Source organism: Aedes albopictus, chromosome 1 (assembly GCF_035046485.1).
Source record: "Aedes albopictus strain Foshan chromosome 1, AalbF5, whole genome shotgun sequence".
Lineage (NCBI taxonomy): Eukaryota > Metazoa > Arthropoda > Insecta > Diptera > Culicidae > Aedes > Aedes albopictus.
In genome coordinates, this window is record NC_085136.1 from 134,684,098 (window position 1) to 134,702,964 (window position 18,867).

Consider the following 18,867-nt stretch of genomic DNA (forward strand, 5'->3'; position numbering starts at 1 on the left):
GGACTTTAAATTATTGTTAAAATTTTCGAAGCTGTGTTTTTATGGAGGCATGTATTTTTCAAAAATTGGTCACAATTGATCCCTTTTGACCACTCCAGAAGCTTCCTATTCATTTTCTTTTCAAGTTTTCTTGTATTTTTGATGAATATGGTGCATTTGAAATTGTTAGATTCCCCTAAATTGTTAAGGATTTGTTGTATTTTGAAAATGGGAAAACTTGATCCCCCTTTTTATGGTGTGTTATAAAATAATAATGATCTGACACGTTTTATCATTGAAGATACAAGAATTCCGAGTAAATAGAGGCTTCCAAATAGAATTAAATTTTTCACATGTATAATGTGTGTGTAATCCTCGAGGGATCAATTCTCCCCATGTCACTGCTGTATATTACTAAGTTTTATTAATTGAAATATTTATATAACAGCTTTATTTGGATAAATACGTTTGATAGTATTTTATTTATACTATGTGCTGTAAAGTTTTGACACAATTTTCAAAAAGTTATTGAGATTTTTCGGAATAGCCTAAAAGATTTCTAAAGGACTGAAAACAAACCATCAGCCCTTAAAAAATATGTAATGCACAATCAAAATCACTTATAGCCAAAACATTGTCGTCTGTCCAGATGTAGTTTTGGGAAAAATATGCTAGAAGAAAATTGTTTTTGTTTCCGAGTAAATATGGGGGGAACAAGTCTCCTCAGTGTCCCCTACGCGGTGCGCGTACATCAATTCGTAATTGCCAGTTGTTCATTTCGCCTCGAATCGACTACAACATTAAAAATGCTATTTTGAGTAAATTCTTATCAAAAATAAAATACTACATCCATTGCTTTATCTGCGTATACATGTAGAAGAGGTAACAATTCACTGGATTTTATGGTGGACACACACAAACACTCGTAATACCTTATTTACTGATGCTTCGAAATTATAAGAATTTCACCATATGAAAAACATATTTTAATTTCAATGATTTTTTGGTTATTTTAGAGGAATATAAATGGTACTTTTGAAAAATAGAACAATGACTTGTTACTTTATACTCATACATCAAAAGTTGAGCATAAAAGTCAACGGCTTCGGCAAAAATAGGGGTGTCCATTTCGCCCCGGGTGTCCATCACGCCCCGATCTCCCCTAAGTATTTTGTTTGAACCGCTATGGATATTTTTAAATTTTTAGGGCTTTATTTTGATACCTAGAGTTTTTTTTCACCTTCACCGTATTTTTTTTCACCTTATTCACCTTACCACGCCAAATCCGCTAGGATCTGCACTATGCAATCAGGGATACTTTTGCTTAATTGGCATTTCTAACACTGAAAAACTTCCAACAGTAAACGATTTGTGCAAAGTTAGAGTTTGAGTTTGTCTAGGGTATACATATCCGTAGCAAGTATACGCCCATTACAAAGCAAACCCAAGTAAACACTACAAATTCCGGCACGTTCGAGAAATTTTGTTTTCAAAATGGACGCCATGGATCTACATAGGGCCAGGGAAGTATTATGAAATAAGGAGCAACCTGTTGTACATACGCAACGGTTTCCCTATTTATTATTTACGACACGAAATACACGAATACAAAAATGATGATTTTGACCAACAAAGTTGCCAGTTAGCAACCGGTGGAGCACAAGTCGCACAGTGTTTGGAGAATGAAACAAAAACGAAAAATACAAAAGATGTAAAATACCGAAACAAATTTGAAAACGAATCTAATAATATCAGAGTTTTAAACTCTTTATTATCAGTGATAGGCGCGTTACGGCAACTTTTATTTTCATACTTACATTTAGTTTTACATCACTTAAAAATAATGCATTCTCGTCCGTTTTAGTTGAGCATCCGAAAATATTAAAAACATGTTAAATTAAAATTTAATAACAGAATACATGACTTACAAAACTATGACTTTTAAAGTTGTTGGTATTGCAAAGATAGAAACTAAAGTAAAGTTCCAATGAATATTCTAAACAATAGTTAAAATCACTAAAGCTGACAAAAAAATAGTTATGTACAGTTTTATACATCCCGTAAAACATCTATAAATAAATCCCATCCTGGAATCTAAGCAGAACCCCGAATCGATGCGCACCTGTACAAAGCCACAGTTTGTTAACCGCCACCGCAATCACCCCATCCGTAATCGCTCGTAGTGTCTGAAATGCTTGTATGATTTTCTTTAAGTAGAATTTCTTCTGGTCTTTATGAGTTTTCTATGTTATTTTGGTAATGTGTTACACTGGAGCACCTACTCTCACAAAAAAATCCCAACCCACTCGCAGCGCACTCATACCGAGCACCTGTCTGAATCCTGTCTGAGAACTGGGGACCACGACCGTTCGCGGTCCGACTCCCCTTTTCGTTCCCCTACCCTCGATTACTCTTGATTTGGTTAGTTGACCTGAAAGACCAAAAGAAAGTTTTTTCAACCATTTGTTTCTTTCTTTGTTTGTTTTGGTATAAACCACCACGAAATTGCCCTGCTGCCTATCACTGTTTTAGTGATGACTTATTTCAAGCTCAACAACAGTTAGCCCGATGGGCGAGTGAGGACGTGGTTTCCGTGGTGGTAATGGAGCAAGGATCGGATTCGTCCCACGCGCAAGGTCCATCATCAGCCAGTACCATGCACGGCCATATTCAACAACATCCATCGCATCAGCAACAGCAGTTGCATCACGACAACAACAATTCCACCACCATCACCACCACCAGCAACGTCAATGGAGTACCAGCAATGGGCAGCTGTCACAATATCACCAGTTTGAGTCATCAGCTGGTGAACAGCAGAGACTACTATCCTTCGCCACCCTCCACCGAGACCGAGAGCTCTGGAAGCGTGGTACAGCCGTCGAGACGTGGACCCATTATGCAAGGCCAAGGACCCGACGGAAATCATATAATGGAGAATACAGGTCGCTATCCCGAATATAAACACTGATAGTAGCTAAACGGGATTTAATGCCGGCAGAGATTGAATCCCCACGATAGCAAAAGCAAACACAACTAATTAGAACAACTAGATCATCACAAAATCAGAACAGTAAAACAAGACAAAAAACATCAGAAAACAACCGCAGCTAATACCGCAGAATTGTACGTGTTATCATAATCATCGAGACGAATTTAACTGAACAAACACAGCAAAACATCCAATAAGAGCAGCAAAAGAAGCCCCATTCACATACACGAAAAAGTAAGGAAATCTTTTCAAGCGAACATTGCTGGAAATGAACCGTAATAGGGATAATAAGCAGAAAAACACTTTCCATAAATAATTCCAAATGCAAACCGAATGCGCGGGTACGAATGAACGAGTTTAGAGACATGAAAGACGAGGGTAGCGGAGTGTGAAAGCAGCAGTAGGTATACATACAAACGAAACACACACAAAAAAATGTTGAAATAACCAGTGCGAACAATATGACAAAAAATAAGAGTAACAAAGTGTTCACCATTATCATCACTTTTTGCCCCGGCCAGCACCTCTTATACCTCCCTCAATCATCATCCATCCAACACCATCCACCCACCACCCACAATGTGTCCTCTCGTTTCAGCAGCCTCAGCAGCGACCTCAGCCAACAGCAGGATCCGAGAACCGAACAACAACAAAACATAGAAAAACATACACCAAAAAAACACACAGCAAGCAGAGATGCATTTGAACGTGTTCTGTTCATGTTCTGTTCAAAGGCATTGCTCACGTGAGCCGTGTTCAAGTTCAAACACTAGTGGGTGTTTGAACACAGTGCACTGTGTATCTAAGCAACGATTTGCCGACTTCACTTTCATTCGGTTGTTATCGTTAAGATGTAGCGCTGTCGGTCGAGGTCAATCGAAGATTTTCATAAGGTTTTCGCGTTCATCGTTGGATATGAAATATTTGCAGAACCTGCGATCCTGATAGCTAATTCTCCGTTTATTAATATATACAGTTAGGTTCGCTCTTACCTATGTAAGGCTTCCACCCACTTTCCGTAAACTTATAAACACCTAGGGCTCATTGCACCAGGTCGAGCCCCGGCCACTTCCTGGACATCAACTTCATCCCAATTATAAATAAAATGTTGGACCAGAAGTGTTACATGCTAGTCCGGTCCATACGAGCCATGGTACGGCGTGGGGAGCACCAAGGTCCGTATCTGCGCAGTATAATGTATTTATCTTGGTTATCGTGCACCCACTATCCAACTTAAAGACGCTTAATAGTATTAAACTTAATAAATTATTACCCATGGGCTGCTAGTTGGAAAATAACCAATAAATTATCATTGGTGAAAAGTTAAATTAAATAATAACGCAGTCGCTTCCAACACCTACATTCGGTTGACAAATCACTGGCTCTAGACCTGAACTGTCACGTTTGAACACCGTTGCGTGAGCCATCTAGTTACCTAAATTTTGTTCAAAAGTGTGAACACGCACTTGAGAGCAATCAGGGAACACTTAAGGCACGCTCACCGCACATGAGCGTTCAAAATGCATCTCTGACAGCAAGGCATAGAACAGGTCGATGAGTTGCCGGGGAATGGAGCATTATTATGATAACGCAAACCGGTGCGCGTAGAATATGAAACTTGGAGCAACCTTTCTCACCACTGGCTGCCGTTATGTGAGCGGGGATGAGATTCCGAAAACTAACAGATTTGCGAAAACCCACAAAACCGGGCCTGGTACGATTAGGTCCTAGGTGAATTTTGGGCAGACCCCTACGCAATTGCACGCACCGCTTGCAAAAATGCACCACACCACCACGGAGATTGTGGTGGACGCTCGGCATTCATGTAATTAGGAATAGCTAGCTCACACCTACCTGTATACACATCCTGATCATGAACTAATAATTTAAATATTCTCACATTATTTTAGGTGGAAGTTAGATTTTTGGTATGGGGAAATGGTAAATATAAACTTATCAACTGATTTAGCAGACAAAAAATTATCAATAGTTAACAGTATTTCGAACTAATTAAACGTTCAGAACAGATGATAATGTTCAACATTCCAATTCTATAAAGGAGTACCCGTAATCCTGGAACACATAAGGTAGTGGACGTATTTTAACCCGGGCAGGTATTTTTGGCCCACCTTGAGAATTTTATTATTTTATCATATCATCTCTACAAAATCTTAGCAAAATATTATTGAAATCTTGACAAATTATTATTGGAACTTCCATGTGTCAAGATGTCAAGATGTGTCAAAATGTGTCAAGACTTTGTAGAGATTATATGATAAAATTAATAAAATTCCTAAGGTGGGCCAAAGATGCAATTTTCCAAGCTCTCATTGTTTTTGGATGATAAATAGCCTCGTTTGTTAGTTGTAACAGCAACTGAACAATATTTGCTTGATACGCCAGTAGAAATATTCACGGAACTAATCCTGGGACCCACGGCTTTACTTCCCAACACACCAAACGCTTACATCAAAACAGTGGCTACGGTTAAGATAGCACATATCAATCTTCAGTATAAAAGAACAGCAACGATCAATCTTTGCAGACTTATGCAAAATAGCACAGCCGAAGTGGCCTTGGTCTAAGAACCTTACTTTCGTAAGGAGAATTTCTATCTAGGAAACCTTGTGAATCCGGTGTTTGCTACTTTCACTAAAAATGAAAGGGCAAACTCGCGTGTCATGCCTCGCGCCTGTGTGCTTGTCAACAACGCAATTTATGCTACACTTATCTCTGAACTGATCACCACAGATGTATGTGCTATCACAATTGATGTATGTGTTGGAAACCTCAACAGGAAATACGTCTAAGTATTGTTCGGTGTATTTACCGCATGATGATCCATCCCCTACGGATGCTTTCAAGCAAGTCATCGCATATAGTCCTTCAAAAGGCCTTCCGATAAATGTTGGCAGTTATGCTAATGCTCACCATATCATCTAGGGCAGCTTGAGAGGCACCATTTTTTTTTTCTTCTAAACCATAGGGGGATAAATCTGCTCAACAGGCACCCTAACAGGAAGGTTAGGGTAGTGTGGGGTTAAGGCCGTCTTCTACAACACTAGTAAAAGCCAGGACTACTCTCTCCTCGACCCACTAAAACACATTCCTATGGTCGCCAAACCCTACGTCTCTCCGGAACCACCAAGAAGGTATTGCTTCAGAGAGGGGCTAGTGCATATCGCACCCACTCCACAAGGTTAGCTGCGGTAGCCTAGCAGCAACGAACATCGTTGACTCGCTCTGGAGAGTCCATCACGGTAGCATGCTGGCGCAAGGTCAGTTTCCCGAGTGGTCCTTGCCACTCCCTTTGTCCTCGGAAGGCGGGCAGGGTCAACCCCGCCCGCGTCCAACTGCTTAGCAGACATCAAGAACTGATGCCCACGTGCAACCCGATCTGACCTGCCCGCAAAGGAAGGGTATCACTACCCTTCAGGCCCTATCAGATGCACCGAAGGTTGCAGACAGTAGGGTCTCACCTACCCCGACCCTTGCCGGGGACCCCTTTCCAACCACGGGCTCGGATCCAACCCAGTAGACCGACGCCACGACAGCACCGCTACCGGGACTTCCTATCCGCGGCCACTTAATCGCTGTAAGAGTCGATCTCGACCGCAGGGCATGACCTACGGTATGACCTACGAAGCCGACTTCGAACCCCTGGACCACCTCTTGTACTGCATCTGGACTAGCCATTCTCCGAGTCCACGCGCCACCTCCTCTGTAGCTCCCAGACGATATGGGTGATAGCCGTTGAAACGGCATTCCAGCTAACCTCCTCCCTACACATCCTCTGGACCAAGTTGTCCGGAGTTGTGTCCTCCCCGCATGTGGCAAGCATGCGGTCACGCATTGTGCGAAAACGCGGCCACACAAACAAAACGTGTTCCGCCGTTTCCTCTAAACCATTGCACACTGGGCATTCGGGAGAATCCGCATGCCCGAAACGGTGTAGATACTGTCGGAAGCAACCATGACCTGTAAGGCTTTGCGTCAGGTGGAATGTAACTTCCCCATGGCGCCTATTAATCCAACTATCTACCCTCGGTATCAACCTATGGGTCCACCTTCCTTTGGAGGAACTGTCCCACGCGCGCTACCATTTGACCATGGAGGCCATCCTGGCAGTCCTGCGTATGCCTCTTGTGCCGCGCATTTCGAAGAGGCACCAATTTGATGGAGCACTTAAGTAGTACAGATCTTGGATTACTTAACATAGGAAACCGCATATTTTTTTTAAAGGCACTACACCGTCTTCAGCCAAAGGCTGCACAGACTGAACATTACATACACGAGACAACGGACAACACACTGAACACCCAGTGGCCCAATGGAGAATTTTCCGTTCGACGAAAAGTTTTCCCCGACTGGAGCGGGAATCGAACCCGCACTCCGAGGCTTACGAAACGCCTAGACGACTGACGCCGCTAACCGCACGGCTACGATGCCCACAAATATGTTAGAATTGGTCACGAGCTGACAAATTGGCATATGTGTCAGATGAAGAATCTTTATCTCACCATCGCTACATCTTTTTTGAACATTTAAAAGTTGCTTCACAAACATTGCGTTTTAGGAATCCCCGGTCAACAAACTGGAATCTCTTTACTGATTTGGTTGCGGCCAAATTTCATGGATACTCACCATCCATTGACACTCCAAGTGATTTAGATGATGTCGTTGATACTATACAACGACCTTCATCATGGAAGCTTTTGAAGAAGCTTGCCCTCTACGGTCTGTGAAGAGCACAAGAGGAACGTCTTGGCAGAAGTCTGATTTGGCGAAACTCAGGAACCAATTTAAAAAGAGTTGGAACAGACGACGTTCGGCTGGTTCTGAAGCTTTCAGGTCGGCTCACAAGGCCCACATATAAGCTCTCCGGTCTGCTGAACGATCCGGCTGGAAAAACCTTTGCACGAATGTTTCCAGTTTGAGTGAAATCAGTCGGTTAAACAAAATTCTTGCAAAATCTAAGGATTTCCGAGTGAACGAACTTCGATTGCCAAATGGCGATTTCGCTTCGTCTAATGAGGAAGTTTTGAAATGCTTATTCAGCACACACTTCCCCGGATGTGTGGATATTACATCTTCAGATGAACCTGATGTCTTTTCTTGTAGTTATGATTCCTTGGCTTCTGCTCGGAGTATTGTAACTATATAATCGATTGAGTGGGCACTTAATAGCTTTGCTCTTTTCAAATCTCCTGGGACAGATTGGATTTATCCTATTTTGCTTCAAAAAGGATTTGATTATTTCAAACATGTTTTGAAAAAAATACTTGTTTGCAGATTTCCTACAGGGTATATTCCCAATTCTTGGCGGGATATTACTGTGAAGTTTATTCCGAAAGTGGGTCGTTCGTCGTATGAACAAGCTAAAAGCTTTAGACCTATCAGTTTGGCCTCTTTTCTTCTGAAATGCTTAGAACGCATTATCGACCATCACATTCGTGATGTTCATCTGGCCAACGTGCCTCTTCATGTGAACCAAAATGCTTACCAATCTGGAAAGTCCACTGTGACTCTTTTACACAAGGTTGTTTACGATATCGAGAAAGCATTTGTTCAAAAGCAATCTTGGTTGGATGTTTTCTTAGATATCGAGGGTGCCTTTGGCAACGTGCCTTTCGATGCCATATTGGCAGCTGCACGGAGTCATGGTGTGTGTGTGGTTGCCCCCAAGAGGGAGTAACCGCTTTTGTGGAATCTCGTAGCAGATACGCTATTGAGGCAACTCGATAATAGTGGTTTTCCTACTTATGGTTTTGCCGGCGACTACCTAACATTGTTAGTCGGTATGTACATCAGCACCCTTTTCGACCTGATGCAAAGCGCCCTTCAGGTAGTTGAGGGTTGGTGTTGCCAATATGGCCTATCGGTTAATCCGAATAAAACATCTATTGTTCTTTTTACGGAAAGGCGAAACCGTAATGGCGTTCGACCTTTGCATCTCTTTGATTCTGAAATCGATGTGACTGAACAGGTAAAGCACGTTGGAATTATTCTTGATTCCAAGCTTTATTGGACACCTCACATTGAGTTCAGAATCAAGAAACCTTGTATGGCCTTCGGGCAATGCCGGCGAACCTTTTGTACAACTTGGGGTCTTAAACCCATGTATATCAAATCGATTTACACAACTGTTGTTCGACCAATATTGGCAAAAGTGGTGGCAAAAGGGCGATCCAATCAAAATTGAGCCATCTCCGAAGGATGTGCTTAATGGCGATGTCTGGAGCGTTCTCTTCAACTCCCACGGTAGCGCTCGAAGTTCTCTTTGACGTAACCCGACTACACATTAATCTCAAACAAGTAGCACTTTATTGCACTTACAGACTACGGGTACTCAGTCTACTAGAGGATACTCCTGTGAATCGCACATCAACACACACCTCGTTGTTTCCACTTTTAATGAATTGGGATAAAATTGTCCTTGCTCCAAGTGATCTTACAATTGCTTGTAATTTTCCATATAGGACATTTTCCACGAAATTCCCTTCCCTGGTAGAGTGGTCATCTGGATATTTGAAGAGATGTATTTCAGATGGCTCCCTTCTCGAAGGTCCAGCAGGTGCTGGTGTTTATTCTCTAGAGCAAATGCTTGGTAGACACTGCACCATTTTTCAGGCCGAAATCTTTGCTCTTGTGCGGAGTGCAATCGACACATCAGCAGCACGTAATGGGCAAAGTAATATACTTTTGTTCAAAAAGCCAGGCTGCTATTAAAACACTTGCCTCGGCCAACTCTAGGTCAAAGCTAGTTATCGCTTGTCGAACTCAAATGGAGGAGCTGAACACGGCAAACAATGTTCGCCTTGTTTGGGTACCTGGTAATTCTTCCACCGCTGGAAATGGCTGATGAGTTAGCTCGCACTGGACCATCACATGACTCCATTGGCCCTGAGCCAGCTATTCCGATATCGAAGTGTTGGGTAAAGCTTCAGATTCACACCAAGGCTGCTACTTTACACAGACAATACTGGAATAGTTTGGAGTCATGTCGTCAAACAAAATTGTATTGTACTGAGCCATCTCCAAGGGTGGCGAAGTATCTAACAAATCTGTCAAAGCAGAATTGCAGCATTCTGGTCAAAGCAATGACTAGCCACTGCCGACAGAAATTTATATTGATGAATGCATTCAGCAGGCAAAAATCAGCTAAATTTGCTTGTCATCTATCTTTAACCGTCACACTGTGGATTCGCTCCACGAGTGCAATATTTATGGAACTTCTGTAGATTTTCATAGTCTCATTTCTGACCGACTTCTTAAAATCTAAATGCAAGATGAAGGTAGATTCCTAAAGCACTAACTACATACACCATTTCGTATGTTTCTGGAGAAATCCCCTAAAAATAACGATTGATACTTTCAAGATATGAGCAATTAATTCACGCATTTCCAATCGAATTATGGCGAGAAGACGCTAACACAAATCTGAGTGGAATCACTCGCAGAAAGAAGTAAAATAGTTTAAAAAAATCTCAACTGAACTTCCGATAGAAATCAGGCATATTCTTTAAAAATCGAGGCGTAATGTCTTGCGGAACTCATGGAAAATATTGTGGGTAAAAATCGATGGCGAAATTTCGAGTGGAAATTTTCATGAAATTTCTGAGATTTTTCCAACATCCCAGAGCATAAAATGTCATTATACATGTCAAACTGTACACGAGTGTAAAAATGGTTTATTGGTGAAGATATTGTTCACTTTATAAATGTAGAAGTGTCGATGAAAATCTGACATGTACAGCTTGTCCCGATAGTAAATTCAGTACATATTATGAAATTATAATAAAAAGAATATTATAATTTCTTGCAAAAATAACATAGAAACATTTGAAGAGATTGCTAATGGTTGTAATTTTTCAAAATATAACAAATATGTCGTTTTGGACAGAAGAAACTGAGGATTGAAGGCATATCTTATGTATGGCATGAAAGAATTTTTGAAAGAACTTTTCAAGATTCTTTGAAGATTTTTTTTTCAAACCTTAAGAACCCATCTCTTCTTTTGAAATTTCCAATTCGCACTCCCAACTTTTCCCACCTAAACTCTACCTAAGCAATTCACAAATGTGCTACAAGAAATAACATGTCTCCCTTATAAAATAATGTCTCAATTAACTCTGTTGAGTCTTTATTTATCTAGGAATGTAAATGACGTTAGAAAAAAAATCGACCACGCCTTATCTTTAAATTCTACCTAGAACTTGTTCATGTCTTGCATGCCTAAACTACATCAAGGTAGTTTTCTAAATAAATTTAATCAGCAATCGAATTTCAATCACTACTAAATTTTAAAGTTTTCAAACATTCTTGAAGGTTTCTAATTGTCCTTACACAACCAAATCTCTTTGAGATGTGTAATTTTGTAGTGAATGGAACAGACAGTGTCTGGCCATTTGCCCGAATGCCGTTTGGTGCAATGTCGTCTAATCGAACGCCATCTGGCCAAATGGATCGTTTGGCCGAATGCCGTTCACTTTCTTATTATTTTACTTATAGTGCTAGAACTGATAGCTACAATATTGCTTCTCTTTTACTTCGTAGAGGGTAGAACGAGATACACGTTCTTTTTGCAGTTGAACCTTATCAGTCCATCCGGGTCCGTGTCACATGGGCAAAAAGTTGATGGTGGTGCGGCTAGGAAATGATCCCATGATCATCCGCTTACGAAGTGCACTTCCAGGACTACTAAAGAACCCCGCACAATGGATACGTTTGCGTGTGCATGACAGTAAATTGATGGATTTCCTATGGGAGAACTGTAAACAGCGCAAACCTCGACGGAACAAACGCTATGTGTTTCAGGTTTAAGCTACGGCACAATTTTAAAAACGATTCTTGGATTTGTGGGGTAAAGCAAACCAAATTTCCCGAATCAAATACTATTCAAAAAAGTGTAATTTTTCAGAAATGAAGGATTGTGGGAGGGGCAAAACGTCCACTGACAGTTTCTGTTTTGACTTGTTACGAAATACTAGGGGGCTCCATTCAACTATTCACGACATCAATGAAGGATGCAGGGTGCAGGAGGCATATTGTAGTTCATGGGTTGATGACATATAATCTGCCGCTCAATCCCTTGAAGTCAAACGATCTGAAAATGATTCGTAGGGTTTAATCAATATATTCGAAACTTGATTGATTGATTGATTGATTTGTCTTTATAAGAGACTTTCAGCCCTTGACTGGTTCGTCTCTCTCGAAACTTCAATTAGCCAAACAGAACCCTATCGATACTATTGAACAAATTGGTGCTCAACAATTCAGTTATCAACTACAGGGTGTCTACTAAACCAATGCACAGTTGGAAGATTTTGATCTCCCATGCATCAATCTCCGCAGAATTTTGTTCTGTGATTCCTCCAAAAGTTTTTCTGGGATTCCTTCGGAAGTTCTGATACTTTCAGGAAATCCTCAGATAGATTGCGACCTGCAGGCTGCAAGGCCGAAGACCTTTCTGGGATTTCTGTAAGAATATCGTCTGGGAGTCTTCCGAGTTTCTTGGAATTTTCCATAAATTTATACTGGGAATCTTTCAATAGTTTCTCATGAAAATCTTACAGAAACTCCCTTTGTGAATCCCCGAGAAGTTCCTGCAGAAATCCCTAGATAGCATTTCTTGATTAATCCATAGAAGGCATTCGTGGCGGAAACCACAGAACAGGCTTTTGGAGGAATGCCCATCAAGGAATTCCCAAATAGATGAAATTCCTGGAGGAACTACCAGGAATAGTTTCTAAAAGAATCCTCAAATCGACAAGTGGCATTGCTGGAGAAATTTTCAGAAGGAACACCAGTGAAGTTGCCCAAACGCAAAAAGCTGAAAATAAACGAAACGCAAACGGCTCAATTATCCGGGTGATTCGATTATCCGGATTAAATTATTGATCGAGTCCAGCCTGAGCGAGGAAAATTCCGGCTGTTAAACTGAACCGAAAATCCTTTCTAGAACTTCAATAGAATTTCCTTGAGATTTTTTACAGGAAATACCTACCAGAACTTCTCCAAACCTTCTGTCAGAAATTTCGTCGCAAAGTTTACATGTACAATTAGGCCGTTCCTTATTTTGCAAAAAATGAAAAAGTTCAAAGTTCTTTATTGGAAAATAATCGTTTAAGCCAGAAATGATCGTGTCAAAATATTAAGTCCGTATCTCAAAGCTAACTGGTCCCTCGAGGGGCCGAAAAGTTCTGAAAAAATGTATGGGACTAAAAAACAATATTTTTTTACGAAAGGCTATACTACTAAAACCGATGATTTTTGGACCCTGAAGGGCCAAAACTGAGCTCAGAATTGCGATATCTCCACTTGTTTTAAGTTATTGAGCAAAATAAAAAAAAGGGTTCCTATGGGATCTAAAAAAAATATATCTGATTTTTAGGTAGTTTTTTGAAAAAAAAAAACAAAGAGAAAATCGGGTTAAGCTCGACAGTTGAGTCAAGTACAAGACGCTGAAGACGACCTTACAGTTGAGGTCGAAATACATATTTGTCAAACGATGCAAATTCTTAGTGGAATCAAAAGGAACAGTACTTAGCCCGATTTTCTTTTTACGTACAGGTTCACCATAGTCAAAAAAACAAGTAAAGACATCGTAATTCTAAGCACATTTTAGCCCTTTAGGGTTTTAGTAGAACAGGGTATTTTTTCGTCAAAAAAAAATATGTTTTTAGCCCCATACAATTTTTCAGAATTAGGCCCCTTGAGGGCCCACTTACCCTTGATCAGAAATTCTGAGATGCCCACCACAAGCTCAAGATAGTGGTTTACAGCTCAACATGGCGGCTGTTTGATCGAGTATGCAATATGGGCATATATGGCATGGAAAACATGATCGGAATTTGGAAATTTAAAATCAGAAAATCCAAGATGTCCGCTGTTTACCGAGATCTCTTCAACTATACTATAATGGTGATAACTTGTATGCTGAAGATAGCCGGGTGCCGTCCAAAATTGATAACCAGAAAATCATAGACGGCGTGTCAAAATTCAATATGGCGCCTATTTTGTGTGATTTTAGGCTCTTAAACCAAGTAATGAGGGTATATTTAGCATGAGAAATCTGTAAGAAGTCCAAAAAATTATGACCAGAACATCCAAGATGGTATCTCAGTATTGTTGAGCCTCGTAGCCGTGCGATTAGGGTCACCAAGCTTCTAATCGCACCATGCTATGGGGTGAGGGTTCGATTCCCGCTCCGGGCGATGAAACTTTTCGTGAGAATAGTTTCTTCTCCGTATCCACTGATGCATGCTCCGTGTGTCCCTTGTCTAGTGTTTAAGTTTCATTCAGTCTGTGCAGCCTCTGGCTGAAGACGGTGTCCGCGTTTTTTTTTTATTTAATACGGCGATTATTTTATAGAGCTTATACTCTTAAGCCATGCATTGTGGATCATCTTGAGTTCTGTTGAAAGGATATTCTAAGGTACAAGAAAAGCACCATCACCGCTAGGTGGTTTAATAAGGCTTCTCAGAAGATTTTTTTTTCTAGTGGTCTCATTGTGCGTATCAAAAAATATTTCGAAACAAATTCAAATATGAGCAGAATATCAAATTGAAGATTAACGTTACAGCCGATTAATCAAAATATATGCATACCTATTTATTGTAAGCAGTAACCTACCCTATAACTGGCAGGTACTTTAATTCCGAATGATATCCCTTGCACGCGATACGTTTTTAATCCCGTTTAAAAACAAATCGCATTCCCACAAGCGATACGAAACCTTATGGAAATGTGTGCAATCTGATTTGAGTTTTTTTTTGTGATTGGAAAAACACATCACATGGGTGGTATCAACATCGCATGCAATTGAAACTGATTGAACGCGAAAAGGATTACCCGTTTTAATGCATCACTTGTTTGTGATATGGTATATCACAAACATAAACTTAACCAATTTCGAATGCAGAGCAGATCGTGTCGCGCAGTTTGCTTGATGAATCGAAATCTAAACGATATGATTTGATGCCAATGTATCGAAATCACGTTAAATTACATTGATGAGATTGAACTCTGCCTAGATAGAACAACATGATTTGAGCATAAGCTTGATTGGCCACCCGTTTACGATTGCTCATCTCTGTTTTTGTAAAGGGGCAGCTGTGCTTACCGAGGCATCTAATAGAAGGAGCTTTGAATTAGTTGTAATGTGTATTTTTCAGTAGGCGACTTCGAGCAAATGTAGAAAAAGGTAAAGACATGTTAAAGTAAAACCACTTTGAAGAAAACCGAGGAGTCCTCTGCACTATTACGAGAAATTTATTATCAGTTCTATTCTGTTCTTAGTTATAAATCGAAATTGTTTTTTTTCATAAACTTCCAATAGTATGTTGAAGTGCTCAATCTCGGGCGACCAAGACAATTCGCTTGCGGACTGTTCATAAACCTCGTAGACCAAGTTTGGCAAATCTCAGACACCCCTCCCTCCTCCCTCGTAGATTTTCGCCCATACATAAAAAAATATTTGTATGAAACGCCCAAAACTACTTGGTTTACGAAAGGCCTCATAGCAGTACAGATTACACAACAAAAAATAATGTGAGAATATTGTTGCCCAATTTCCCTCAGTTCATAAAAAATTTCATAATTTAAAAAAAAATGGAAAAGTAGGAACAAACCATCACTCGCACATTTCATCAAAGCACGGCATGCACACTCACTTACACATACTGAAACTGTTCGTCATAGGAATAGCCAATTTTTACTGAAAACAAAATCAATGAGAACAAAAGATCTAAAGTTTAAAATAACAAACAAAACCGCACTAGCAAAAATCAAAAGAATCAAACACATACACCTTTTTGATTTCACTTTTTACGAAGTTAGAAGCACCTTCGACGACGTACCCATCCGGTCGTAACAACTGAGACAGATGGCGTAAAGTAACGTGTGTAAAATAGTAATAAAGTCAATTTTTATACGAAAACACAAACTAACGAAAATTGAGGAAAAAATTAAGCAAAAAAGGTATAATTTTCAAAAAAAAAACTGGTAAAACAAATGATTCGGTAGACTTTTTCGGAAACATTTTCTAAAATTGATATAAGTAATTGAATATAGAAAATAAAAAAAACTAGGCAAAACAAAAACACAGGCAGAACATAGTGGGAAATCGAATAACGATCGTCGGTAGCCGTCGATCCGGTAGGGTCTGTTTGCGGAAATCAATTTTGTGTTATGCGAACTACACGGAAATAATCTCACGTACATGTATCACAAATCTGCAAGAAAATACTTTCAAACTTCAACACATACACACAAAACACGAAATTGAAAAAAAGAAATTTGTTACCAAATTGTCAAAAAGGTTATAGCCATCAAAAATAGGTATAAAGTTAAAAGCATTAAAGTATGCCAGAGACAGATGTGCGTGCGAAAATGGGAAAGGATGCTGAAAACTGAAATAGGAAAAACACGAACGATAAATACACACATAAGTGAAACACCTAATGTTAAGTAATTTGTAAGGAAAATCGTGAACGTCATTCTAAAATAGTTGTATATATTTACAAATAGTACGTAAAACAAGTGAAACTAAAGGGAAAAAGGAATACAACACAAAAACCGCATTAATGAAACAAGTTAATAAACGGATTTAGTGTAAGTTGGAATATTTGTATAAAATCGAATAAAAAAGAACAAAAATTGAAAAAAAAAACTCAAACATAGGCAGACAGAACGATTAATGGTAAACAGAAAAAGAATAACATTAGTGAAACAAATAAATTGAGCGTTATCAAAGAGAACACAAAACAACCTTCGGTATTGACGGTACATAGTCCCTTCCAATTACCAAGCGGAAAGGGGAACGACTCACGTTATGCAGTGAAGTATTATTAGATAATAGTGGATCCGCAGCCTGGGCCAATCCCTGAATACCCCCTGTGCTTGTTGTCGGCTTACCTGCCGACGGAAGCGAACGGGAATCGAATACCAATACAAACAAACAAAAAATATCTCGACCGCATGTAAATAGTTAGTGGGAAAATTTCTAAATAAACAGAACACATGTTTTTAAAACATATGAAGCATTAAGGTATAGCAAAACAAAAAAAAATACAGAGAGAAGATGTTCCGAAATGAAAAGAATAAAACAGAATAAATAGAATGTATAAAGTGGTAAAATAAATATTTAATCGTTTTATATTGAATCAAAGGAAGGAATCCGAAAATGGTATTTATTAAAAAATGAAGAATAGTTAAATAAATCAAATTAATAGATTTTAATTAATTGACAGCAGAAGAAAACAAGTGCGGTATCGACCGAAGGCGATAAACATTAGTTAAAAACAATGAAAATTTAGAAAAAAGAGACATTGACAGAATCAGAGTAAACGAAGTTATGGGAGTAATCAAAATAAACACAACATACACATACATGAGAACAGACACAGCTCACTTAAAACAGTATAACATGATGGACGAATACAATTATTTTGAATCATTTTTTACTAAAATAGTTAAATCTCTCAGAAACATACCACAACACAACAGACACACACACACACGCATACCAATTGAGACACATAAACACAGAAAATGGTAAATAAATTAGTTCTGTTATCAAGCAATTCTAAAGTTTATGGTAATGCGAAACAAACAAACAAAACACAAAGCATAAAAGAAAATAAATCACGCGGAGACACTTTTTTAATAAAAAAAAATAATGCAAACATGCTGGAACTGAAACCGCAGAAAAATAAACAAAACTACAGAGAAAAAGAATCCAGTTTATAGCAGGTAAATAAACCACAACAACACTTGACAAAAAAAAACGTGTTTCGTTAATCACCCCAAACCCCCCATATGCATGAGGAGACGCTGCATGCGAAGCAACACTGTAGCCTCAGAGCGGCTGTCGGAACTTTGTTTGATTTTATACGTAGATATAAAAAAAGCAGAAAGAGTAGTTCTTTTCAAAATTGTGACAAAGAAAAAAAAAACAATTCACGGACGAACGGATTATATAGGTCGAATAACAAATTCGAAAAACCAAGCGAAGCTCTGAGCTACACTCTAAACTCACTCTATGGTAAGGATAAACGCAGCAGTATTTTCATGCAAGATGTCAGTGGATTAATGTGTTCACTCTTTCGTTGCTGTACAAAGGACAAAAGAAGAAGAAAAAAACAATGGTGAAAACGTGGAAAATGATTTTTGTTGAACTAATTTTATGATAGAAAATAAAGTTTATAAGTTACTAACAAATGAAAAATCTTACAAGGGTGTAATCTGATGTTTTGTTTTAGTCGATGATGACAGTACCTACCTTGATGCCTTGATAGCTACAGCTTGGATTTATCCCTTTAGTCATGACCTGGGCCCAGATCTGATTCTGTTTAACTTCCTTTATTTCCATATTGAGGCTTCGCCGCTACGAACCCTTGGATCTACCTCTGCTGCGATGTCCTGCCAGATTCTAACTCAGCACTTGCTTTCATATTTCGATGTTTCCGCTTTATCGTAGTGTGTAGCCGACCCACCTTTCTATACGCTCTCGAATTAGGTACCATCGAGATAGGTTTCTGAAGGCATCGTCGATGGACCTCAGCATTCGAGATCAAGTTGTGATGCCACCAGACCGCCACGAACTCATTTGTTTCTGGTGACAGACGATGGAAAATGACCTGAGATAACACTTTGTAGGCAGCATTTAAAATGGTGATTGTCATTCGATCCGTCGACTCCTTTGCACGTATCCGATGGTGCTCTCGGCTGCGTCGTTGATTGCTACTTTTACTGTATTCCAGCAGTCCTCTGGAGGGGGCAGATCGGAAGTCTTGAAGGCGATGCGGAGCGACGCCAAGTCAAGCTCATCTGCGTAGCTATCTTCCTCTGTTTTAAGGACCAGTGCATCGCCCCTCGTGCGTTTACGAGCAGGC

General features: G+C 39.6%; 1 protein-coding gene across 21 annotated transcripts in view; it reads left to right on the forward strand.

Annotated features, from left to right (window-relative positions):
* LOC109422898 (disintegrin and metalloproteinase domain-containing protein unc-71) overlaps positions 1 to 18,216 on the forward strand; it is a 1,549,374-nt gene extending 1,531,158 nt beyond the window's left edge. For 9 of the 21 annotated variants that reach the window (XM_062845416.1, XM_062845418.1, XM_062845425.1 and 6 more), the window contains one exon: positions 2,512 to 3,702. In XM_062845416.1, the coding sequence (XP_062701400.1) occupies positions 2,512 to 2,950 (439 nt within the window). In that variant the 3' untranslated portion in view covers positions 2,951 to 3,702. Of the gene's footprint in view, positions 1 to 2,511 lie in introns of all 21 variants that reach the window. The other 12 variants (XM_062845411.1, XM_062845413.1, XM_062845424.1 and 9 more) reach the window with 4 other exon arrangements.
* Positions 18,217 to 18,867: the final 651 nt, after the last annotated feature.